This window comes from Vespa velutina, chromosome 19 (genome assembly GCF_912470025.1).
Source record: "Vespa velutina chromosome 19, iVesVel2.1, whole genome shotgun sequence".
NCBI classification, from domain to species: domain Eukaryota; kingdom Metazoa; phylum Arthropoda; class Insecta; order Hymenoptera; family Vespidae; genus Vespa; species Vespa velutina.
Window position 1 is genome coordinate 2,883,958 of NC_062206.1, and position 27,811 is coordinate 2,911,768.

The 27,811-nt window shown below is 31.1% G+C and overlaps 2 protein-coding genes across 15 annotated transcripts; one reads left to right on the forward strand and one right to left on the reverse strand.

Annotated features, from left to right (window-relative positions):
- Positions 1-102: 102 nt before the first annotated feature.
- Positions 103-6,873, reverse strand: LOC124955937 (alkylated DNA repair protein alkB homolog 8-like). Of its 5 annotated transcripts, XM_047511127.1 has the most exons (9): positions 3,248-3,775; positions 2,958-3,088; positions 2,651-2,882; positions 2,455-2,577; positions 2,190-2,393; positions 1,743-2,128; positions 1,506-1,661; positions 1,251-1,430; positions 879-1,074 (listed from the first exon to the last, which is right to left on the reverse strand). In XM_047511127.1, the coding sequence occupies exons 1-9, from the start codon at positions 3,285-3,287 to the stop codon at positions 1,015-1,017; spliced, it is 1,512 nt and encodes a 503-aa protein (XP_047367083.1). In that variant the 5' UTR covers positions 3,288-3,775; the 3' UTR covers positions 879-1,014. The 5 variants fall into 5 exon arrangements, with proteins under 5 accessions (XP_047367081.1, XP_047367079.1, XP_047367078.1 ...); XM_047511125.1 differs by lacking the exon at positions 3,248-3,775 and adding an exon at positions 6,694-6,873 and having other exon boundaries at positions 103-1,430; XM_047511123.1 differs by lacking the exon at positions 3,248-3,775 and adding an exon at positions 5,501-5,938 and having other exon boundaries at positions 103-1,430.
- Positions 3,539-26,141, forward strand: LOC124955935 (serine-rich adhesin for platelets-like). Of its 10 annotated transcripts, none has more exons than XM_047511114.1 (17): positions 3,539-3,657; positions 4,666-5,005; positions 6,213-6,884; positions 7,749-8,395; positions 11,454-11,544; positions 11,745-12,094; positions 12,381-12,596; positions 14,603-14,642; positions 21,227-21,360; positions 21,471-21,519; positions 23,422-23,559; positions 23,624-23,776; positions 23,845-24,023; positions 24,108-24,311; positions 24,404-24,550; positions 24,630-24,723; positions 24,852-26,141. In XM_047511114.1, exons 2-17 carry the CDS (start codon positions 4,969-4,971, stop codon positions 25,130-25,132), a joined length of 3,432 nt encoding a protein of 1,143 aa, XP_047367070.1. In that variant the 5' UTR covers positions 3,539-3,657; positions 4,666-4,968; the 3' UTR covers positions 25,133-26,141. The 10 variants fall into 10 exon arrangements, with proteins under 10 accessions (XP_047367070.1, XP_047367074.1, XP_047367076.1 ...); XM_047511113.1 differs by having other exon boundaries at positions 3,558-3,657; positions 4,405-5,005; XM_047511118.1 differs by lacking the exon at positions 4,666-5,005 and having other exon boundaries at positions 3,543-3,657.
- The last annotated feature ends 1,670 nt before the right edge of the window (positions 26,142-27,811 follow it).

The following is a 27,811-nucleotide window of genomic DNA, read 5'->3' on the forward strand; positions in this document are numbered from 1 at the left end:
CTCCATATACAGCAACTTCCACGTAGTGAGACCTGGGTCGATAATATTTGCGATGTATTGAAATCTTATGATAAATACGCAACACAATTATTACCAGGCGAATGGCTGCATAATTCAATGTATTTTCAAATTCTCTTCAATGTAATTCTGATTATAATATAAGTATTATAATTATAATATACTAACACTTTACATTATCAATAATACTTTTACAGATAAATAAATAAGATATAATTAAATTCAAAGATAATTTTTTTAAATTAGCAAATTTATATACTAATTATTATGTATTCATTATATTTATTATTTTTTATGCATTTATCGTGAAACAAATTTATATCAACGTCGTATCTAGCACAAATCATTGTAAGACGGAGACTACTATACAAAAAAGATATAAATATGAGGGATTGAATTATAGCTTACTAGACTACTTACTTTACCTATAAGAAACCGATTGTTATTTATGCATAAGAAGAGTATATCAAACAAGCTTATACACTGATAGGGATAGGCCCACGATGAGAATAGCGTTCTCCACTTGCATTTGTAGTTCATATTTTGTCCATATTTATCGCTAAAGTCACGTACGCTTCGAGAGAATGATGATGAACAGCCTTAAGACTGGCATTGGTGTAAAATTTTATATTAAACTAATTTAATTTTACAATAATAATGAGTACAGATGTAATTCTCTGATTTTAAAAATGAAGGTTCAAGACATGGCTGTTCTGAACTTTTGAAAAAAATCATGTAACAAAATGATTTATGTATAAAAATAAAGCTTTTTATATTATATATATGTGTGTGTATGTACAATTATCAAAATAGGTACTACAAAAACTATTTTATTTTGGTATCTTTATTTTTATACAGTCTTATATATTCTTTTCTAAAATTATACACCAATTACCTTGATCGTAGTAAGTATTCTTGATCAATACCAAAGGAATCTCTGAACATAATTCTGATAATTCTTTTTCTTCAAAAAGATGATAATATCTAAGAAAATTATCACCACTTCTTTTTTTCCAAGGTACAAGCATATCGCTGTGAGTAAATTCTGTACGATTTCTATGTATAGGAAGTAACAAATTTTGATCAGTTATTTGTAATATACATTTATCATTTTCTTTTTCATTTTTCTTATTTGTATTATATTTTAAATAATTAGATTGTTTGGAATTTCTATTTTGATCTTTTGCCCATACGTAGATCAAACATTTACCATATGGTCGAAGTATTCGTACCATTTCAGATATTGCTCTTTTTCTTCTTTCTTGAGTTGACAAATGATGAATAACAGCAATACTTATCACAGAATCTACAGAATTGTCTTTATATGGTAAATGTAAGCAATCAGATAAAAGTACTTCAAAATTTCGTTCTCTACATATTTCTGCTAATTTAAAACTTCGATCACAGCCAATCTGTAGAAATGAAATTGACAATAGTATACAAATTTTCCAATAATACAATATCATATATATTCATTCATTTCTTACTTTAAAAATATTTTCATTTGTTTGAAGATATTTGCCATTTCCACAACCAACATCTACTACTAATGCACCATCATTTAAACTGTTTAAAAATTTGATTACATTAGGCCAGCCTTTACTTCGAGTTTCACTAAAATGATCTGAGATTTCATCATATACCTAAAAATATTTATTATATGATTAAAAAATTACAATGAATTGCATTAAAAAATTAATCTATTAATAATAAATTATACTTACTTTATGTACATAAGATTGTTCTAATTCTGCTGCTGACTTATTGTCTACAAAAGAAGAAAAGGAGTCCTTCTTTGAATCACAATATTCTATAAACATACAAGAACAAGGACCTGTTCGTATTTTTCGAAATGTGAATGAAGTTCTTACACCTCGCGTTTGTTTCATAACTCCATTAGTAGTTTCAATTAAATCATTATATTTCGAAGAAATTCCATGTGTCCATGCATAACGAGCTTCACCAGTCATAACTAACAATGAACGTTGAGGTAGAACAACATCGACTTTCATATCTCCTTTTTTAAAATTCATAACACACGAAGAACTCAATGATAAAGAAAGTATAGTATCTTCGAAAGGACTATGTGTATCAATGTGTGGAGGTATTCCTTAAAATAAAAAAGACAAATATTGTATATATAAAAACAACGCCATCTTTTTTATGATTACCTTGACCAGGTAAATAATGGTTGATAGTAAGTTGATCATAGTCATATGCTCCACATCCATGTTTTTTAAATAAATCTTGTAAAAAATTACATTCTTCTGGAATTGGTATAATTGGTAAATTAGGATCAACTTTATTTGAATGATATTGAAATTCATATCCAAAGTGTTTTACTTTTCTTTGCTTCAGATCAGATGAAAAAGATCCTAAAAGAAAAAACAATATATATTGCGTAAACACTTTAATATTTTATATTAATATTATTACCCATTTCTGTCCAATCAATTATGTTCAATAAGGACTTCTCTTCTTCTTCATTTATAAAATTTTCTATTAGTTTAAGACCAGGTGGTAATACAGAATCATGTGTATTCTTATATAAATTTGGTACTATGAAAAACAAAAGACAATACTTAATTTCTTAGACATTGAATATTAATGAAAGCATTATTAAGTAATATACCTGATTCAGTATATGTCAAATACAACGGTGTATTTTGACCATTCAATTTAAAACGTCCATGTATTTTATTGTACAATTCAATAGCATCAGTTTCTAACTGACATTTAATGAAACAATAAGATCGTCCTTGCGGCATGATGAATTCACAATTAGATATTATAGGAGAAACGATATTCTGTAACATCACTTTATCAAAACCAGTTGATAATCCTGCATTGCAAATTAGTATATTCTAAAAAACAAAAAATATAATTTAAGAATCCAAAGAAAAATTACTTTTAATGATAGAATTAACAAAAGAACTAACTTTCATAGGCTTATCACAACATTTAATATTCATATCCTTAATAAGTCTGTGGTATGCACGCTTTTGTTTTCTCGCACCCTTTATTATAATCTTAGTCTCCAGTTCCATATTAACTATTTCATTAGTCTTTCCTGTATTATATTAGTATAAATTAAGAGCACATATGGATTCACGTGTTACGGAATCATACGATTCATAACCTATGATGACGATACGAGGACGAATATTAAAATGGTATGACTCATTTTATTACAAAAGAATACACATTAGAAAATATCTAAGAAACATACGTAAGATTACATTATGACAAAAATTGTGAAGCCATAACATTTGTATTCATTAATAAGAGTTAAATGATTCGCATAAAATTTGTAATTTTTTAGCAAAAAGAAATTATAAATAGTAAACAAAGAAAGATGAAAAAAAACTTCTTTGATAACCAGTCGCGCTCCTGGCGTCTGCAAATGGCAGCATTTAACAGCCGGCCGGTGAGGGAGTTCCGTTTAAAGGGTAAAATGTGCAGCGCTTTGCGCAGCGCAATTGTATAAGAGTGGTTAAAAGAGCGCGCGTGAAGCTGAATAAAAGAGAGTGGTGTATCAGTCTGCTCTCGGCAGCGCTACTAGGAGGATCGGAGAGATGTCAATCTAAAAGCGTCTTCTCTTCGATCCAATCGCCACGTTACACAGCACACACTTTTGTGGTAATCTCTTTCGTTAGAAAGAAAAAACGCGTTTGTTCGTCACTTTTTCTTTTTCTCTCTTTCTCTCTCTTTCTCTCTCTTTTTCCTTCTCTCTCTTTCTCTCTCTTTCTCTCTCCCCCTCCCTCCCTCCTTCCCACCCTCTCTTTTTCTTTCTCTTTCTCTTTCTATCTTTATATCTCACGTGTCTTATCATTATAATTAGAACGATCGAAAGGAAAAAGGTGTGTGTCGCTTATTTTTTCTACGGTTTGCGAAAAAACTGGACCGGCCGAACGACCATTTTATGTTCAGTTTGAAGGACGTGATTCCTGAAAGTGCGGATCTCGTATTAGAAAGACAAATTAATTAATCCTACTTGTCTTTCATCTCGTTTAGTATCTTCTTTCTTTCTTTCTTTCTTTCTTTCTTTCCTTCTTTCCTTCCTTTTTCATATATATGTACATGCATATGTACCATCGGTAAATTCGATTTTGGTGAAAAAGAACGGTGTAGGAGTCAGATCGCTCGAGTTACGTGCGCGATTGCGTTGATACGGATGCGCTCGGCTTAGCTTCAAGGTCGTGCCGTTTGTCGTTCCGGCAACGTGCCGGTTAACGCTAAGAACGTGCTAGAGGGGGAAAGGAGACGAGAAAACGCATCGATCCTTTCTTCCGCATCGAGACATCCCCTTTCGACGTGTTCATTTCTCTCTCTCTCTCTCTCTCTCTCTCTCTCTCTCTCTCTCTCTCTCTCTCTTTCTCGTTCTAGTTCAGCCGGTTGTTAAAAGAGAAGTGGACAAGGGGAAGGTAGCACGCGTCAAACGTTCTTTAATTTTTTTTGGGGAGAGGCGTGCTCTCCTTCATTCGACGGCGACTCTTTTTATTTCTTTCAAAAGGATGTAACGGAAATTCGCGCGTAAATCAACGGTCAATTCGTTGATATGTTAAAAGTGTAAAATCAAAAAGAACATACTTGAAACGTTAACGTATTTCTTATCGTTTTTCTCATATATATATTACATCTTGGAAGATTAATTATTTTTCATCGAAACGAAGATATAAACGAAGAAGAGGAATAACGTTCGATTGTGATAATCAAAGATTGCAATAAAAATTGTTAATAAGAAATATAATTGTATAGACACCGCCGTCACACCGAAAAAGTCCCAATATTCTTCATCTCGTTCCGAACGTCAACGGACATTGCCGAGTGTTTACGAGTATTGGCGAGCGTCTACGAGCGCGCACAGCTGTTTACGTTCGTAATTTTCCAACGCAAAGGAATATCGAGGACGAAGATAAAAAGGACCAAGAAATCAAAAGTGTAACATCGATGTTTGAAACTCCAAGAAAGGATCAAACTCGTGATGGTATTACTTAATCGGCTAAGATTCCTTATTTCTTACGTCTACAACGAAAATCTAATCTAACCTCAATATAATACTCTTGCTAAGAATTCTAAAGGACGATCACTTTGATTGTTTTCTTACCATATTTTCTACGTTCGACAAAGAGAAATAAGAAAAAAAGAAAGAAAAAGGGAAACGCCTTTTTTTTTAAGTCGGATATGATTACTATTTAATATGAAATACTTTAGATAGATACTACATATACATATTTAACTACTTGTTAGACGCTCCTGTTCGATGGTTCGTGGCGCGTAATTTAAATTCGTGCTCGACAAATTTTTCTCTGTTATACCGACTCTAATCGACGAAAATTACAGTGATATATACACAAATACATAGATACATATATATAGTATATATATATGAAATACATGAGATGCCGATAAAACGATTTTAAAGAAGATCGTTATCTCTTTCCACGAATCTATAAGATTTTTCCTGCTTGTATATACTTACTGTCTTTCTGGACTACTCTAACTTCCATTATTAAGGTGAGTTTTATTATTATTATTATGTGTTTCCAATAAAATAGAACTTTTGAAGAATCGTAAAATAACGTCCGAGTTTTGTTTTTCTTTTTTACTGTATCTTAATCGTTCAGTGAATTAATTCGTACATTAATTAGAGCAAGGTAAATAAAAAAAAAAGAAAAAGAAAAGAAGAAAATAGAAAGAAAGAAAACAAATCGATTAAAGATCACACGTAATCGTTCTCGTATTTCATGATTAATAAAAAAACTTGTCAAACATCCGTGACACGCGATCTATACGAGCGTCTACAACATTTCTCGATATCATATTGATTTCCGATGATCCACTTGGCGCGTGATGTATGATTTTGTAATCTTCACATAAGTATGTACTACTGACTCTATACGTGCACAGCACTCAAAGCGCGATGACTAAACAAATTCTTCGTATGTTAGAGAAGCGAGACTCTCTCCGCAGTACCATACCACATATATCGTAGGAGTCTCTCTCGAGCCAATGTAAGGTATCATGAAAGAAAGCCAAAGTGTTTGTCAGCTTTTTCATTAGCTAAACAAGTACGATGCAAATGGTCTTGGCTGGTAGTAACAGTTCGTTTCGATTAAATGTTTCCATTCGAAAGAAATTAGTTTGTTAAAAGGGAAGGAGTCTATTTTTAAAAAAGATCTTTTTTCAATCAGGATTCTCGATGGAGGATAGCAACGGTCAGAGGAACAAGGATTCGTGTGATGTCAACGATAAGAACAACGCTAATCGTGACAATATGAGTGTAGAATCGGAAGGAATCCTGACGAAAAATTCTTCCGATGAGATATTGCCTAAGAATGTGGACAATTGTAAAGAGAAACGAGTAACGCGTGATGACGAAGAGGACGAAAGTTTAGAAGTCAATTGTAAGGTATCCGACGACGAGGAGACAACGAAAACAACTAAAAAAGACGAGGAATCATCGAGTTCGAGTACCTCGAGTTGTACGTCCGAAGACGAGTCTGAAACTAGTTCGGAGGATAAGACGGAACCTCCGAAAACCGAGCCAAGTAAAAGTCTCGATCAGGAAGCAGCGAAACAGACGGAAACGATGACCAATAAGAATGAGGACACTACCGATGACAGTGACATCGAGGATGATCTCATTTCGGCTATTAATTATAATACTATTACCTCATTGGCTGCCCTCAAGGATATGCTACAATCTTCTGGCGAGGATTCGGATGGAGTTGACAGTTTCTTTCATCATTATTTTCTCTCTCATGTTAATAGGCTACCATCAAGAAATCAAACTCATAGTCCCTATCCTTGGGGTAGAAGATTATCTGAATGTAGAGAGGAAGATGAATATGAAACAGAGGAAGGTAAGAAAGAGAGACTGTTGGTTTCTATTTCCTCATATAATCATCTCTCTATTTCTCTCTCTCTCTCCCTCTCCCTCTCCCTCTTCCCCCCTCTCTCTTGTTGATCAAGAATCATGTCTCATGCTAGCACGTGATTTACAAGTTCTTCACGAGCGCAATACAACATTCTTATTTTCTACGAACTACAACATTATCTCTATACCATCCAATTAAGCTCACTTTTGCTCCTTTAACTCTTTATTCTCGCTATTCGTATCTCTTTTAATCGCGATTTCTCTCTCTCTCTCTCTCTCTCCCTCTCTCTCTCTCTGTTTCTCTCTCTTTCTCTCTCTCGCGCGCGCGCACGCGCGCGCAGATTCATAATGATTCAAGTATAGTGCGTGTCAAAACATTCCCTGTAGATATATATTAGCGGGGAAGTCGATTAAACGAGAAAAGCGAGACCAAGACGAAGTTACGAAATTTCAGGTTCGGCCATTAAAGAGAGCTCGCTAGGGAGAGGAGAAAAGTGCTATTACGAGAGAGCTCGTTCGACTACGAGTGCTAAGATTAGCGTTACACCGCTGGTCTTTTAGCTTCGTTTAGTTTCGTTTGGCAACGGCCGTCCTACAAGTGCAAAAAGTCACTCCACTTAGGCAACAACGCTGATCTACTATATTCTACATGTAGATTCTACGTGGTTTATTTATAGAGAATAAAAATTGTAAATCTCTTGCTATACTTCTTATCATCATCGTCGTCATTATACAAAACGAAAAAAAACACATGACTCACTTTTTTTCAGTATTTAACAAAAATCAATAAATAACATAAAACATAACAAAAAATACATTTAAAATAATATTGTATCGTATGATTTTATAGGTAAAAATGCAGAAACAACTAGCAAGAAAGAAGAAGCGAAAAACGAAGAATCCCAAGAAAATACTCGAGAAGCTAGCATCTCTTCGAAAGGTTCGAGTCCAACATCTTCAGAAAGATCAAGTTCGGAAAGAATTGATCTCAAATCGAATCAATCTTCGAGCATCTCCGAAGCTAAATCCGCATTAACATCCGCTAACACAATGGTGGCGACAACGGTGACTCTGACAACATCATCGATGACATCATCGACAACGACAACGACAACTATAACTATGGCAACGACTACGACGACTACACTGACTACAGCAACTCCAACTTCAACAGCAGTTACAACTTCTAGGTTTACCACGTCGACTGTGACGACAACAGTAACATCACCAACGTCCACAACGAAACCACCTCTTAGAAGAAGACATACTACTGGCCCAGGAATGACTTTTCCTGCTACTGATCCTCCATCTTATTCTAACAGTATGACCTTCTCAAGAACTAGTCCATTACCAAGTCCACACTTGGACAAGAGATTCTTTGACAGTAGCTTGATAGAAATGAAAAGTCAAGCTAGTAGTTCTAGCACTCTTGATTATGATTCTACAGAGGAAGTATGGGTGCGTAGGGTTGACTTCATACAGGAGAGGAAGAGAAAGGTGAGTGTTGACATGATGCTTTTTTCTTTTCTCGTTTTTTTTTCTTTTCTTTTTTTTCAACGAATTTTTATAATTATTCCAATATTTTCGTCGATTTTTAATAATATAGCTCGACGGATTAGGCTCGATGTGTGTTCGGCGGAAGGTAGATAAACGTTAATTAATTAATCAATTAATGGTAAAGTAACAAAATAATAATGAACATATCATTTATTAATTTATAACTTGATCATTCCAATTCGAAGTTATTCATTCATATTAGGAATGAGTAAAATACATTTGAAAGAACAATGGGTGTCATTCAGATACAAAAAAAATATTTAAAAATGTTATTTATATCTCGATCGTTACTTTAAGAGTTGCACAAAGATAAAAGCCACGTCTCGCTATATCTTTATTATTATTATTATTATTATTATTATTATTATTATTATTATTATTATTATTATTATTATTATTATTATTATTATTATTGCTATTGTTGTTGCTGTTATTGTTGTCGTTGTTGTTGTTGTTGTTGTTGTTGTTGTTGTTAGTGTTATTATTATTATTATTATTGTTATTATTATTTATATTATTGTTATTATTATTTATATTATTATTATTATTATTATTATTATTATTATTATTATTATTATTATGAATAGCAACACAACACGTCGTAACAATTCTCGTTATGCATTTTTATATTTACTTAGGTACATACATATATTATCTTCAACGTCATTAACACTGAATACACAAAATCTGTCTCTCTCCTCTCTTTTTCCTCTCTTTTTCTTTCTCTCTCTCTCTCCATTTCTTCCTTCCCTCCTCTCTTTCTCTCTCCCTTTCATGTAAGTAAAGCCTCGGAAAATATGTCACATTCTCTCTTTTATATTTCAGAACATTACGCCAAGTTCTACCAACAGCGGCACACCCCTTACTATTTTGTTTGGTTGAAGAAAAAATCATTGTTTTGGTATGTAGTATTTGGCTTAGGCGATCAAGCATAATGTATTCTCCTATTTTGATATTTCTCAACGATCATCAGATATTAGAGAGAGATTATATAATTTATATATAGGGGAAGGTTATTCGTAGAACTTCGCAATTGATAGAAATGAAATCAATGTCATTATCCAACGAGATATATATTCACTTTTACTTTTTTTTTACTGGCATGCGATATATTTCGTCAGTATTTATTTTGTGCGTGGGTGCGTGCGTGTGCGTGTCGTGTGTGTTCGCGCTTGTATGCGTGCGTACGTATGTGACGAAACATCATTTTAGCATATAACATCTTGATCGTTACATTTCATCTTTATTATGAATTAGAAATGATTTTTTTCGTATGATGGTAGAGCGCAAGACATTTATAATTGATATATTTATTTTTGAAATTATTAAAAAGTATGGTATCCATTTTGAGATGGAGGCTTCTTTTTATTCGATTAGATGCGATCCTTCTGATAATATAGCATTCTTTTTCTTTCTTTCTTTCTTTTTTTTTTTTTTTTATTTCTTTTTTTTCCCCCTTTATTTTATAGTGTCCCAAGTCGTTGCTTTCTTTTTGTAATATTGTTTATTCATTTGTAAATTTTTCATAAATGATCTATTCATTCTTCTCTACAACTCCATGAAATTTTTAATCTCGTCTCGATATCAAATAATTCTTTAATGCTATTCTCTTTAATTTGCTAATTTGACAATTCCGGTAATTGCAAATCTTTTATTTACCATCGTAACACTACTCGCTATTTCACTCTTTTTCATAACGAGTCATCACATATACGTACATAATAGATAAGTTATGTACATAGCATAACATTCTTAGCTTAGCCATTTATGAAAGAGTTATCCTTGTGTTAAGGAAAAAAAAAGAAGGAAAAAGAAACAAATGGAGATTAGATATTTCATTCTCAATGTTTTTCTATCAAAGAAGAAAAAAAAAAGGAAGAAGAGGAAGAAAAAAACTAAATGGATTTGATTTTTTTTTTATAATTAAATAATCAAATCGCGATTATATTTTCATCGTTTTATAAATATCGATGTTGTATAGTTTATTTAATAGACAACAGAGATATGTATAGCCTCTCTCCGCCATCGTAATCTCTAAGAAGTCAATAACGAACATTATGACTATACGATCATCCGTGGAAATATTATCGATATCGACCAATGACGAAAAGATCTCAGTTCGCGATAATACATAGATATATTCTTCTACGTTTTTTTTCTCTAAGAGTTCATATTCGTATTGGCAGTTAATATCTGAGTCTTTCGATAGGTACATGACTCTTGTTATACGAATATATTCGGGTATAAGTGTAGTTTTCTTTTTTTTTTCTTTTTTTTTTTTCTTTTTTTTTTTTTAATTTTTATTTATTTGGTTTATTATGTCATCGGTTGCTTTAGGAAGAGTCAGAAAATATTCACTTGTGCCTTACTTGGATCGTTGTCCTGAATATGGAACTTATAAGGTAGTTTTAAATATTCCAGAGACTTTTTTATACATCAATGACATAAGTTAGTTGATTTGAATTTTTAAGAAGATACTTATTTTATTGCAAAAGAAAAAAAATTTTTTTGTATCTTCTTATTACTCTTGGATCATTGAACAAGCAAATGCTACATATAAAAGACAATCATTTTTTTTGTTCTCTCTTTGCTGTTGGTATAACTTGGGACACTATCCTTTAATATTTCAATGAAACAGGATATCACACACACACACACACACACACACACAAACACACATACACACACACATTGTTTGCAAGACATTTTACAAAGTGACACCATGTTTAGATTTTGTAGATCGAACTTCCGCCGACTACAAAGACTCACAAATTGTATATTAGAATTTGGAGGATTTTATCTCTACAATGTGGGTATTTAATATGCACGAATTACTATGTTCTGAACAGAATATGACAATGGCTTTTCATATAGAAGATTACTATGGAATATACAGGAAAACTATGTACTTCTATAATAGATATAAATCGATTAAGTGTTTCAAAGTTTTCCCAAAGTCTTATTACCGTACTTAGATAATACTCTTTTTTGCTTTTAGGAACTTGGTTCACAGCCATTGCCAACTATAGTTACCGAAGATGCTGATACTAATCAAGCTTCTAATGAACAAGGCCATAGGCCAAGAGCAGGTAAATTTAAATTAACTAACAATAAATTGTATGGCAGAACTTCAGTATATATATGTTTCTTAAAAATAATATTAAGTTATAAACACAAGGTTTCTTATTTTTATAATGAAAATTCAAGTTAAATCTTAACTATTTTGTATATATTTTGAGGATGTTTATTTAAAATGGACCTTGTATTGATGAGCAATATTTGTGTTTAGGTACCTGGGGTTCTCATTCAAGACCTATTAGAAAACCAGCACCTGGAAGTGCACCAGGATCAGGAAAATCCACTCCACTTCCCCAACAACATCCTGAACCTTCAGCATCCAGTTCGTCCAGCTCGAGTAAGGGTGGTAGAAAGGCTTCAGGTACACGTTCAGGATCCACTAGTCGTAGCAACAGTCGAAGTAATAGTGCAGAACGTAGAAGAAGCGGTGGTGGTACAGTCGATGACACAGCTAGTCCTACAAGAAAACCAGCTCTCTTCGATGCCTTTAGACCAAGGAGCAAGTCTGATGCCAGTAAAAGAAAGCCTAGTATTATTGCAAACATGAAGAGTGCTGTGCAGGTATATCTTAATGCATTTTCAATATTAAATTTCATGAAATTTTCAATTAATTATTATGATAGACATTTTAAACAGTTGAAATAAAATAAATTTGCATATTATAATTCTATATATAGAATATCAGAATTGCATATTAATGTATTACTGATATCTATTGATGGGATGAAATTTTAATCAGAAAGAAGATAACAGATAATAAATCTTCTTGTAATATATTCGTCGATATTATAGATATCTATTGAAACACGTTTTTCTTTTTTTTTTCTTTTTTTTTTTTTTTTTTTAGCATTCTCTTCACAGAGGATCGCATGGAAGCTCATCGAGTGATGTACACACCGAAAAGGAACACCATAGAGATGGTAGAGAATCTAGAGAATCCAAAGAACAAAGTAGTAGACCTAGAGCAGGATCTGAAAGTAGCAGGAATCCTGTAAGCAAAGTTATGGATTTGATCAGACATAGAAGCCATAGTGCTCTTAGTGCAGAGGATAAAAGAAAAGCGGTAAGTTATATGTATTATTATTATTACTTAAAATGTAACAAATACACAAGAGACTACATAAATTTCGTTAGTAGTACTTTCACATAAATTCTGTCAAAAATTTATTTTAATGCCAAAAATGAATTTCTCTTAACAGTTTTTGATCAACAAAATATCACGATTTCTGCAATACGAGATATCGTTTTCTCTCCAAACGGTTTTTATTTACTCGTTGAGTAAACACTGTTTAAACAAACTCGATTAGCTAGTTGTCTGTGAAAGTATACGTGGCATAAGTATACATATGTATGTACATACAAGCAAGCACGTCATTTGGTGGGAGTAATATTCCCGCTTATATCACGTTCATTTTAGCGATGCGTAGTGAGAACCGAGACGGAGAGAGAACAACACGCATTTACACTCAGTACAGTTATACCTACTCGGGAATATCGGGATTTTAAATAATATTCGCGAGTCACAGAATATGTATTTACATTTTCCTCGAAATCCGTTATAGTGTGTTCAGTGATATTTTTTTAATTATTTATCTATTTTTGTTTTGTGTTAAAATATAAAAAAGACGTTAATTTTGGTTATTTTTATATATTAAAAAAAAATAAAAAAAATAAATAAATAAAAAAAATAAAAAAAAAAAAAAATAAAAAAACAAACAAAAAATAAAATTAGTACATTCGTAATGAATCTGTATTAAGAAAAATTAACTTCAAATCTCAGTGAATTTTTTCAATCGATTTTAAATCTGAGTTCTCTTACATTTTTAGTATTCATATCTATCTCTTTTTAAATTTCTTATTCATCAATTATGATATAACATTGCGTTAAAAGTCCTCCTGTTCTTATGTGCATCTATTTCAACGTGAAAACTTGCAGTAGGTAGAATTCTGTAATAGGTTTTATAATAACAAAAAGAAAAAAAATTAACGAGTCAGCCAACGTAAAATATGCGTAAGTCGTGTTATTCTACACGTTTCGCTGCTCGGGGTAAAAGGTCATCTGATGACTCGATATTCTTTAGTTGACTGTATAAGTTGGGACACGTGTGGAATTATTTAGATTCTTTTTTCAATGAGAAAAGAACTAAAAACGTTTTCTATTGCTTTTAAAAAAAAGATTAGAAAAGATATATATATATATACATATTGCTTTTAAAAAGAAATCACAAATAAATTATTATCTAACTATGAGATATAAATAACCTATAGTATTAAAAAAAGAAAAAATTGATTTTATGTATCGCTTTTTTTTTCGGTGATTCTTAACTGAAGTTATGTTAATTTAATATAAACCGAAGTAACGAACGTTTGCCTATGCCTACACGTTTTATCAGTGATAAAATGTACGAGTGTGTAATATACATATTTTCGTTCGGAAGACTAAAATTTATTTATCTAATTTTTTTTTATTTCACGTGTTACGATAACACGCTTATGTTTATATACTCAGAATTTTTCGGAATTTAGCATCGTGTTTTAATTGTAGTAACTAATAAGTGTAGTTCTTTTTTATTTCTTATTTTTTTTTTCTTGTCTTTATTTTTAATTAATAAGCTAGTGAAACGAGATATTAGCTTATTAATATAGCATACGTTTACGTCCAATAAACATATTCATTTAGATCAGTTGCTGACAAGAAACTTGAACAAGACTTCTCATTGATAGTCTGAAAAATATAAGAGAATTCAATATGTCATCCTATTTTCGATGGATTAAAAGTGGCAAGAGGGACGATTATTTTACCCCAAAACCTAGAAGTCGCTCTTTGGATTCCAAGACCCTAGAAGCTTCTGGCATTCGTCTGATTTTGCAAAATGTATTTCCTAAAGTTATCTTCTTATATTTTCTTGTATCAATGACAAAAAGAACATTTTTCATTTTCAATACAATTTTTGTTTTCATAGTTTCTACAGTTTTAAATAATTCTTTCATTTTCTTTTCTTTCTCTCTATTTTGTTTGATCAATGAATGGAATTTTTAACAGTTTTTTTTTTTTTTTTTTCATTACAGAGAGCAGCAGCCCAACATCAAGCACAGGTAGCTGCGCAAGGTGAGTAATTTGCATACTACTTTAGAAAACGATGAAAATGACGTCAAATAATCTTCTTCATATTCTATTTAACGCACATACATATTTACACGTTAACTTTACTGTGAGATATTACCGTACGGCGTAAATGATAACACCGATGACGATTGATATGTACATTAAAAAACTTTCGCACACACGCAGTTAGCTTTATCGAGCATTATCATCATTGTAAAAACAACGGCGACGAGGACGAAATGGACAGCTGTGAAAAATATGGAAATTTATGTGTATAATACATCGTTTGCCGCGCTTTTGTGCTTTCAAGAATCACGTGGATCAATTAACAAATTTTCAAAACGTTTCCAAAAAATTCCGCTTAGCGGCACCACGTGTAATTACTCGCGATTGGTTCGTTCTATATTATGCGCATCTGTTCAATTCTTATTTCGAGTAGTATGCATGAGATTGGTCGATTTAAAAAATGCGCCATTTTCGAACTGAAAGATTGACGACATTGCGGATTAAGTGGGGATAGAAGTAATGGAGTAGAAAGAGGGTTGAGAGGAGGAATCGAATGAGTTTCTCTCTCTCTTCCTCTCTTTCTCTGAAGTCTTTCGAGTCACGAGCGCGCGATTTTCTAACTACCTTGGGTGTATAGTCGGGATTCGTTTGGTTGAGTCTCTGCCGGTGGCGCCTTCTCCATCCTTGTGATTCGTTAAAAAGTATTAGTCCTATCAACCGAGTTCTCCTTTACTCTCAGTTAATCTCAAGATTTTTTTGTTTTCTTTCTTTTTGTATTACGTTCGAACACAGTGTTTCAAATACTTAAACGAATCCCTTCCAATATCGTTGAACGAAAAATTCGATTGAACTGCGGAATAAAAGTGATATATTGAAAGCGAAAACAGGTTCGTGTATTTTCGTCAAAAGCCGAAGTCGAAGAGAAAACGAAGATGAAACTTAAGGGGCCACTTGGTATAATATAGACCTGACGCTTTTCTTTCTAATCTTGTGTACATAATTAATATTTAATGCTTTTTCGTGAGATTTGTGACATTAAATAGTGAAATTGATTCTCTATAAAGAAACAAAAAGAAATTAATTTTTTTCTATGCTTCTTAAAAATCTTGTCGCAGAACGTGTCTTCTCAAGATAAATCTACGTCTTACGTCTTCTTGTTGTGCTCCTTCGTGTTACAATTTGGGAAATGTAAGTCGATCACAGAATGTTTTTGGATGGTCTTCGAGAATTGAAATGATTTTGAAAAGCAGTTAAGTGATAGAAAAAAATAATGTAATCTGTATACATAAATATCGATGTTATTTTTTTTCGTAGTCTTCGATATAACCTTAACATACGATTTTTCTATAATCTATAAATTTAATAATTTTTCATTATTCCGGTTTTATTATATTTATGATACGAAAGTATGTCATTGTTTTAATGTCTCACTGGTGCATTTTTCTTTAATTATGCTCTTTAACGTGAGAAATTGGAGGAATCTAACAACTTATGTTCTTTCTTGTATATAGACGTTGCAACGTTCACCCAATTTTTTTCCCCTTTTGTCGTCTTACATCTTTTCGTCTCTCTCTCTCACACACACACACACACACAACATTCTTATTTAACATCTGCTCCTTGTAAACGTTCTTACAATCAAGGTTTTATTAAGAAAGAGAGAGAGAGTTCCTTCTTTTTTCTAGGTCGTTTCGAATTCTACGTCGTACGTTCGGAATAAACCATAAAAAAAACCTAACCAAAGGAAACATATGTAACGTTATAATAATAATTAAAATCAATTAAAAAGGTAGATCATGTTCGCAAATTGTCTATATTATACGTAAACACATAACTATGTTAGCTTTTAGTTTGTTCTCAAATAGTAAACAAGGAAGGTACTTGTCATCGGCTGTGACCTTGACCAATGAACGAACGTCGCATTGAACGACTAGCAAATGAAAATAGTTCTTTAACGCGCTGTTCTTAGACTTCGTTGAAATACAAAATTATTGTATGTCTTCTTTTTTCTTTTTATTCTCATTGAAGAGAGAATACGAAGTACATACGAAAAATAGACAAGAATAACGACATAACGCGAGAAGAATCTCCTTTGACTTAATCCCTTCCATCCTGCTACTGCAGTCTCTTGTCGCTGACGCATCCGCATGATTCTACTGTAACGACGTGTCCTAAATGAGTAGTTACCTTTATGGGATTATGATAATTATTATATGAGCAACTTATTTTTTATTTATATTATTCGTAGAAAGAAAAGGAAAATTATAAATCGAAAAAATATTGCTTACATTTTGTTTTGGTTTTTTTTTTTTTTTTTTTTTTTTTTTACGTCGTATATATATTTTACATATGTATACTACTTGTCATGAATTTCGCATAATTCAGAGTTATGTGCAAACGGTAGCAAATTTTCTAACGAAAAGAAATATGAACCTCTTGTAAAACAATACTCTCGATATATAAAATGTATTCGTGCATGAAAATGGCGTTTATTGATGAATTTTTATCGACGAATTGATCAAAGGACTATTTTATTTTTTATTAATATATTCCACAAGAGTTATTTATTTCAACGACAAAAAAGTTTTCCGACCAAGATGAAATATGGAAAAACGTAAAAATGATGCAATTACGATCTCGTTACATTTGTAGATAGCACATATACACATACATACACGTTTCTGAGAATAGACAGCCGGCAGTTTTGTTGCCTTCTCATCTGCATTAACAATTCTGCAAAAAGCTTATGTAAAGTAATACATAAGTAAAAATGTTCCACTGCAGTTATTGCATGTATATATGTATATACAGAGTAGGGCAAAAGTTCTTAGATTATTCTAAAGAACTATTATTCTTTTTCGAGATTTTTTAGGTTAGTAGTTTTACGATCTAAAACAAAAATTAACCTAAAAAATATCGAAAAAAGTAATTTATTTTTAAAACCGCCTAGGTATTTCGTATGTATATCAACGAGGTTTTAAAAAATTGTTTAATATCAAAATTTGCTAAAAGAAATCTCGAGCGGTTTTCATTTTTCAGAATTTATTTTCATTGCTTTTATTTATTTATTTATTTTTTATTTAATTTATTATTTTTTATTAAATCCAATAATAGTTCTTGTTGTTTATTCATATTGTTATAGTCACTTTCATTCGAGATCGTAGTAAGTACATTTTTTATACGTTTTAAATCAAAGAAAAAGAAATGTGATCGTTCTTGGTGGGGGCTTGTGTCCTTGAAAGATCTGTGATGATGATCCTTGAAAGAACTATATCCATGTAAAGATTTACTTGAAAGGAACAGCACAGTAGATATTATGTTTCCATAGCAAATACTTCGTTCTCTTGACATTTTATTCACGTGTCAATGTTCTCTTACTTCAATCCGGTTTGCTATTTTTGGTATCAATACAACCATAACCGTAATATTACTTACCCTCTCATTGAGTTAAAGAAAAAACATTAGAAATTTATGTTATTTTCCTCTTCCTTTTTCTTTTTCTACGTGTATTAGATTTTAAAAGTAATTATTCTTTTGATATATCTTTGAAACATTTATAAATCGAACTTTCGATTCTTATCTTCAATGATTAAAATATCAAATTATCTTTTATGTTTACCTTCTTTTTTCTAATCTGTGATAATACTTGACATCTAATTTTGTTTCTTATTCTAATCTAAAATTAGATTATATATATATATATATATATATATATATATATATATATAATATTTTTATTGTGACAAAAATTGTAATAATTATTATTTAATTTGAATGAAATTATGAAGCAAAAGAAAAACATTTTTTTATCTCATTTTCAATATGTTGAAATGATGTAACCAATTCGAAAATTCAATTCGAAAGTCTGGCAAAAGGGATCAATAGAATATCCTAGTTCCTCTCTCCTATGACCCAAAAATATACATTTTCAGCGACCCACTTGTCGAAAAATTGGGAAGTTTCCAACTTATAAAGCGTAAAAGCTCTTTTAACCGAGACATATAATCTCGATAATATATAATAGATATGAACAAGTGTAGAAATGCAAGATCAAGAATCAAATCTCTTATCTCGAAAATATCTATCTCTTTATTTACTCTTTAACAGAACAAATCATTTTCTTTTAAACAATTTCAAAATTATATGATATTACTTTCATTTCAATTTAAGAAAAATGTTTGAAAAGTGTTAGAAGTAGAATATGAACAAAATCTCTTTCTGAGACTCTTCAAACTCTTCATGAAATTGCTGAACACGTGCTGAATTAACGAGCCAAGATTTCTCGGTCAAGATCATCATCATTTTCTCTCTCTCTCTCTCTCTCTCTCTCTCTCTCTCTCTCTCTCTCTCTCTCTCTCTCTCTTTCTCTCTCACCTGCGCCCTTTCGTAATATATATCTATATACAGGGTGGGTAAAAAATTCTTAGATATACCAACAGTTCTTAAATAATTTAAAAAATCAATTACTTTTTTTAGACATGTTTTGGGTTAATGTTTGTTTTTAATATTATAAAACTATAAGGCCTAACTTATAAAATTACGGAATTTAATTACAATCCTACTTGGAAATAGAATTACTTTTTTTGGAAGTCTCCAAAAAAGTAATTGATTTTTTAAATCACTTTGATACTTTTGGTCCACCTAAAGTATCATATGTATGTATATATATTTATATGCAATATGAACGATCAGCATTTCTTCTCGTATTATTGAACCTATATATCTATTAATCGATATCGACAATCTATATCTAAGCTTTCATAAAATGTTCTTATTCTCTCTTAGGATAAGAACATTTGGTACATATTCGTTGATGTGTAAATTTGTCCTTGCGAGATGATTTAGTCTCATATTTCAGCTACTTCCCTGTCTCAATTTTATAGTTAATCATTGTAATACTAATGTTTCATACTACTGAATTCTCGTACTATTTGAATTAGAAACTTCAAAATTAGGAAGAACATTCTCTCTTAATTAGTAATCTTTCAAGTAGAATAATAATTATTATCATTATCGTTATCGTTATCGTTATCATTATCATTATCATCATCATCATCATCATCATCATCATCATCATCATCATCATCATCATCATCATTTTCGTTGAAAGTATTCATAAAATTTAGGATACTCTTGATGGTTTGTATAAATAATTTAGTTTTGTAAAAAAATCACTTTAATCTCTTGCCAAGAAGTGTATGTGTGTGTGTATCTATTCCTTCATTTATCTTTCACGATCATTTACCTTATAAGATGAAATTTATAAGAAAAATGATCAGAACAGAGACATAACAATGAAAATCAAAATGTTTCTACTTTCGAAGACCTTGAAAGAAAATGATCGATTATGTTTATTCTTCATAATTCTCCGCAGCTCGATTATATTTCATCGTTGAAAATAACGAAGATTATAATGAGGAAAAGAAGATTATTAAATATCGAGAAGATCGAAAAATAATTGAATTTATATATAATCAAGAAAAAGAAAAATATAAATATATATATATATATATATAAAGGATTAAAAATGCACGGATTAAATCATCTATTATCTCATCATACTTCCAACAATAACAATGAAAATCCTAGAAGCAATCGGCAGGATTTGAAAAATTCGTCATCGTCATCGAGTTCATCTAGTGATGCTCGTCAACAGGATACACGGATTTTGCATGAACTTTTGAATCAAGGAGAAAATGCCAGTAATAAAATCTGCCTTCGAGAGAATGCAATATCTCGTGGGTCGGTCAGTTCGACTTATCGATTATCACATCGTCCATCTAATTATAATAGTTTGCTTTTGGATCATCATCATCCCCTACATCATAATCAACAGGTTTATCATACCATTCATGGGAGTGGTCAGAATCATCAGACCAGATTACATCATTATTATCAGCATCATCATCATCATCATCATCATCAACATCAACATCAACATCAACATCATCAGCAACAGCAGCATCAGAATCACCTTCATCCTCCTATTCACAATTACTTTCATCAGCAACAACAACAACAACAAGGTGGAAGTGGAAGAAGTTCACCAGCTTCACCGAGTCCAACTGGAGAACATGAGAAACATCATCACTCACATAATTATCATCATGGTATACAGGAAATGATTAGACACTTTGGTAGAAGGCTCGGTCATATAAGAAGACAAAGTGAATGTCAGGAAACACCAAGAAAAAGGGAGGACGATTTTCGTAATAGGAGTCAGAGTCTCGATGGGGGTGCTCGTCCACCAAATCATCGTGAAATTGACTGCGAAACAACTTATCGAATCTACGAGAGTATACTGAGCCAAGGTAACCAGAGAGGAAGATCTATCTTCGCGCGAATAATTCTATCCAGAACTTAATAAGTTTTATCCTTATCGACTTTGTTTTGCGATTGATGAAAATGCTCGATAAAAAATCCTCTTCATCTTCGATTGAATTTTGATGGAAATAGAAATGTTATCTATCTTTTCTCTCTCTCTCTCTCTCTCTCTCTCTCTCTCACCCTCTCTTTTTGATCATTTATCATTTTTGATCAGATTATCTTGAACTTTTACGATGTGAATATGATTGATTTAGGTGCTATTAGAAGAAGTTCTTTAGATCCTGGACCGAGAAGATTATCGTTAGGAACCCCAGCGATACCGCACAGAGCATCAGATGCGTGTCTTGATCCAGTTCACGCTGCCATACTCTTCAGAGATGCACGAGGGGTAAGTTTAATGTTTTACAAAAGGGTGACTCTCGTTCTCACCTTTATCAAGTGAAATTAAGCAGCAATTATTTGATCGTTTTTTTTTCTTTTTTTTTTTTTTTTTCACAGCTACCAGTCGTGGACCCGTTCTTAGAAAAGGTTTCCCTCTCTGATCTTGGTAAGTTTATTTAGCTATCCTTAGCAAGTGCAAAAGTTCATAAGAACGTGTCTTATCGCAAAGAATTTCATAATTGCACTAACACAGTAATAACTTTTTAGTAAATGCATGTGTTCAAAGGAAATGTGAAAAAAAGAAACAAAAATAATGGAACAATTTGTTATTAATTTTTTATTGTATCAATTCAAACAAAAAGCAAAGAATTTTCATTTGAAATAGGGAAACAGGCGAACAAGCAGGGATTGCTTCGCATTTGTCAGGTCTAAGAACACGAAACGTAGTCGAATTTTTTCTTGGCAAGTTTGAGTTATTCTTGGCACGAATGATACGACGAGGACTCTAACAGAACACGTATATATACGAACGAATCGAGAGAATATTGTAACTCTGTTTGCTCTGAGCGAATCAGTTACTTGCTTCATCAGCAATGAAGCTGACCAAGTTCGCGATAGTTTAGTAGGAGAGGAGACTTGTGTTGAGATAGGTATTTTTTTCTCTTTTTTCTCTTTTTTTTTTTTCTCTCTTTTTTTTTTTTGAAAAAAGTAGCACAAAGAAGAAAATATAATATTCGAAGATAATTCTATTCGCATTGATGTTATCTTTTAATTCCTATCATTTGAAATATATTTCCGATAAAACTGGACCTAATTGTCATATCAACGTTGATACATAAGTTGCTATCGTTTTGTTTATAATCAACGAGTTATTATTCTTATCGATGCTACAGGAATGATTTTACACTCGAGCGCTCTACTCGTTCAATTAATTAATTATATCGTCGTTCGACGAGCCTTCTTTTTTTTTCTTTCTTTTTATTCTTTTAAACATCGTTGAGTTTGCATTAAACAAGACAACAGCAGTTTCTTTTTTGTTTTTTTTTTCCTTTATTTTTTTCTTAATTTGGTGTCTTCACAGTCTACATTCTTTTGTATTGATATTTTTATTTGAATAAAATAACATAGTTTTGATTTTTCTTACAATGTTCGTAAATATTATCGTCGAAAATCAATCGTAAATGTATATATACCGCAATATATCGCAAGTGTATAGAGTAAAGCAGAAGGTGAAAATGGTGGGAGAGTTTAAAGATAAACTTTGCGAATTGGAAGGAGAATTATAAAGGCCAGAGCAAACGATTAGCGATATCGGCTGTTGGTGTTGTTAGGGCTTGACGTGTGCTTCTACCTGCAACAACTATATTCCTCAACATTAGAATGCAACTCGATTTAAGAATAGATTTATTTAGTGATTGATACTGACGCGTAGATGTGAAAGAACATTTCGTTTGTCTCTTAATATGTTGATCTTTAATTCGTAATCAACAACATCAGCATTCGTTTGAATGAATCTTTATTATCATCAAAATATCACCGGAAACGTCTTCCGGCTTCTTCGATAATGCGATTCATATTGAATGACGTGCTTCGATTGAAGAAAAGAAACTTCGATCAGCTACTACCATTGCTAATCATTAAAACTGTTCATCAACGAGTTTTAAGTTTCCTTTGGAATTTATGTGATTTTGTGTGTTATTATCCATTTGATCGTACAAACGATGGCAATAGATAATAATAATGTTAGCTTTACATTACTATTCCAATTCTGAAAGCATCCGTGCCGCACTCAGACACGTTGCATCCAGTTGGTGGAGTCAGGAAGATGATCCTGTTTATTCTAAAGACCTTATCAAAGAATTTGAACTTGAAAACCCACCCCTCGAAGATGAACTTGCTTGGATCCTTTCCAAAGGTGCGATCATCAAGAATCTATCTCTGATGATGTATGGTGATATTTGATTCCTTTGAACAATCCTTGATTCTTTGCGATGTTACATGAGTTTTTGAACTAATCAATGAAGATTTTTTAAAAACCTCCATGTTTTTTTTTGTTCATAATTTTTAGAAGAAGACGAGTCGCAGATATTTGTAAAATTTTTCAAATTTCACAAGTGTTACGATCTGATACCGACCAGTGCAAAATTAGTTGTATTTGACACACATCTTCTTGTGAAGAAAGCCTTCTTTGCTCTTGTATATAATGGTGAGTATTTGAAACGATAATGTTTATAGAATGGATTTTGTATTTTTCTTTGATTATTTTTAAGGAGTAAGAGCTGCACCTTTATGGGATAGTGCAAGGCAAGAATTCGTTGGCATGTTGACCATAACAGATTTTATAAAAATTCTTCAAATGTATTATACGAGTCCGTCTGTTACAATGGACGAATTGGAGGAACATGAATTAGATACTTGGAGAAGTAAATATCTTTGTTTGAGTATATTTGTAATATTATATAAATTACAAATAAATATTTTATTATTTCAGAAGTATTAAAAGATCAAGTTCATCCATTAGTGAGCATTGGTCCTGATGCATCTTTGTATGAAGCTATAAGAACTTTAATACAAAATAGGATTCATCGTTTGCCAGTAATTGATCCTGATACTGGCAATGTCCTTTATATTTTAACACACAAACGAATATTAAGGTTTTTGTTCCTTTATGTAAGTTTTGATAATGTAATCTTATATATTTAATTTACTAAACGATAATGAAATTTAATTTATTAATTAATTTTTGAAATGCAGATTCATGAATTACCAAAACCATCCTTTACTAATAAAACGCTTAGAGAACTTAGGATAGGAACTTTTGATGATATAGAAACAGCAACGGAAGAAACTAGCATAATTTTAGCTCTCAAAAAATTTGTTGAAAGGAGGGTCTCTGCATTACCAGTTATCGATGCGGAAGGAAAACTAGTTAATATTTATTCCAAGTTCGATGTTATCGTAAGTCATTTCTTGTATTAATTTATTTTTAATTATTTTCCTTTATGGTCACAATTTATTTATTCTTTTTATTTTTTTTTTTTTCTATGTAGAATCTAGCAGCTGAAAAGACATACAATAATTTAGACGTATCGTTGCGAGCTGCTAATGAACACAGGAACGAATGGTTTGAAGGTGTTCAAAGTTGTAAATTAGATGAGACATTATTTACTGTTATGGAAAGAATTGTAAGAGCAGAGGTATCTAGAAAAGATTTAGAGGAATAATTATATAAAAAAAAAAGTGCAATTTTTGATCAAATTATTTCATACTTTTTAGGTCCATAGACTTGTAGTGATAGATGAGGACGACAAAGTAATTGGTATAATTTCTCTATCTGACCTATTGTATTATTTGGTTCTTAGGCCGTGTGGTAAGTGAAGTTTTTTTCATTTGTTTTATTACCAAATATTTTATTTCTATTTGAAAATTGGTATCAACATTTAGTTATTTACTTATAATTATAAATGTTCATGAACAATCAATGATATTGATATATAGGCGAGGATAGCATTAATGCTAAAAATGGTTCATCGTTAAGAACACAAGAGTCAGTTACATCCAAAGTTACAAATTCTCAGGTTGAAACTACAACAAACGTTGATGGTGAACCTGAAACTGAGCAAAATGAAACAGGTAATAGTAACTCGAGAGACGTGCCCTCAACACCTACACCACCTTCCAGTCCACCAGCTTTAGATATTTCGGAATCTTCATCAACTATTGTTAAATCATCTCAAGAAACATCTTGGCGAGAAGTGACCGTATCTGGTGGAGAATGAAACATTTAATGTTTCACTTTTACAGTGAAATTGTGTGAAGTATAGATACTATTGCTTAACTTGTAGATCATCATAATTGCATCATGACAAGGAAAAATTGAGGGGAAGTTGAATCATATAAATTTATCACATAGAAAGAGAGAGAGAGAGGAGGGAGGGAGAAAGGCAGAGAAAATAATGTTATATAGAGTAATTTAATTAGCGCTCATGTTTTTTAGTTCGTGAGTATTACAATATTGATCATTGTTGTCTTTGTGGTTAAAATTTGTAAGTTTAAATGGAAGAAGAACACCAGTCAAGAATCACGACCTATCACTAGATGTGTGAAAATACGGTGAGACATGCTCTGTAATGTATAAAAATGTTTAAGATTAGATTTTCTAACGTGATCGCTCTGTACATGGCGGTTAACGTTTGAGCTTCTCACTAAAGAATGGTTAATGGGCCATTGTTCGCTCAGGATATGAATTCTTCGTGCCCTTTTAAAAAGTCATTACTAGGGATGTTTTACAATCATTGTGATAAAACGAGTAGTGAAATAAGCTATTAATTACATCTATTCTTTATTTCGCTTTCTTTAAAATTATATTCTTTTGCAGGAAGAAAAGAAATATTCCGATTTGATATATATATATATATATATATATATATATATATATATATATATATATATATTTATTATTTTATTAAGCTTCTATAATATGCCAGAAGCAAAATAATATCAATAAGAATATTAATAATATTCAACGAACATGAGCGCTCGCTTTTGAGACACTTATTACTGCTATCATTAATTGATATTACATTAAAGTTAACAATTTCATATAATATATGAACAATCTTTCAAATAATCAAGCAATAACAACACATTGTAACATTACATAATGCTATCATAAAAATAGAGGGAAATTGATTTTGTTAATTATTTTTTGTATTAGTCAAAATTGCCAATGAATGTGTAATAATAAAATTGATGATAAATGAAAGTGAATTATAAAGGAAAAGAAAATAAATTATAAAAGAAATAAAGGAAAGAGAGGCTTCATGTTCGTTATGAAACATATTTGCAAAGAATGAGTCACAGGCAAATATATGAATTTAAAACGGAGATAGATAAAACACGAGTGCAGTACTCACACTTAAAATCATTCTCTTATAACTGTATTAAAAGTATACATTATAAATTATTATCTTTGTATTTTCACTGCTCTAATGCTTTCTTCAGATTACCTTGTATGTATTTTATAAATTAATAGGAAATTTCTTTTATTATTATTATTATTATTATTATTATTATTATTATTATTATTATTATTATTATTATTATTATTATTATTATATATATATATATATATATATATATATATATATATATATATATGTGTGTATGTATATATATATATATATATGGCAATCTTTATGTGCTTATATTTTTTTTAATATAAAAAACAAAAGTATATGATAAGACTATAGATGCGTAGACATTATTTTGAAAGGATGTTTAACCAATGATTTTTTTTATTTCGCATATACATTGATCATGCTTATCATACATTATACCTGAAACAATTTTTAAGAATTTCTTTTCTTTCATGGTACATTTTACACTATATATCTAAATAGGAAATGTATGACATATAAAAGTAATTCAAGTTTTCTTATTATTATATTGTTTTGGCTTTCTGACAAAATGTTTTGCTTATGTAATATATTTTCTATTCTAAATTATTCTTTATCGAAAGTGACCCAAATACATAATTCTATAAAATATTTAAACCAATTATCTCCTTAACATTTACCTCCAAGAAAATGAATAGCATCTAAATAAAATCCTATTAGAATTCTCTTGAAACAATATGTATGTAGATCTTGTTGAATAAATTCTAGGCACATATTATAGATGCTAACGACGCATAAAAAAGAAATTTGTTGAATGTATTAGAATATACCAAGAGAACTTGTTAACAATTACTTTTATGAAAACAAATGTATTCTTTTGAAAAAAAAAATAATTTTTATTTCAATTAATCTATATATAAACAAAAAATAAAAGAAGCTAAGTAGTAATTGTATGTAGAGCCTTCTATTGAAAAAAATTTGTACATACTTAAAACACTAAAAAAATCATGTACATAAATGGCCTGTTTGTTAATATTCATTTCTATTTTTGGCACTAACGTTCCTCTTTTTATCTATAAAAGTAAAGGTAAAAGTCGCTACTTGATAGTGCAGAGCCAGTGCCTATAATTTAGTAAAATTATTCCTGTATATGTTTATCTGTGTAAGATTAAATATTCCATTAATAATTAAAAAAAAAGGAAATTGAGATGTCATTGAGATATTGTCACAATAGTAGTATTATGACAAATGCTATGAAACAGACGGTTTTTGTACATTGAGAAACAAACTGTACATCCGCATAGGTTTAACGTGCCGTAGTTAATCTTACTCTCTTTAGTACAAAATATATACTGCAAATTTGCAAGCAGTCACGTTCGCTTTCCTTCAGCTTCTGTTAAATAAAATCAGTTTGATTCGCGTGCATATTATATAACAATTTTTTAATTCGTTATTTACTTCTACGAACGAAGCAACAATTTATAAGAGAAATTAGAGAGAATTCGGCAAAAAACTTAAAAAGGAAGAAAGATAAAGATTTTGGACGTGGCAGTTCTTGCA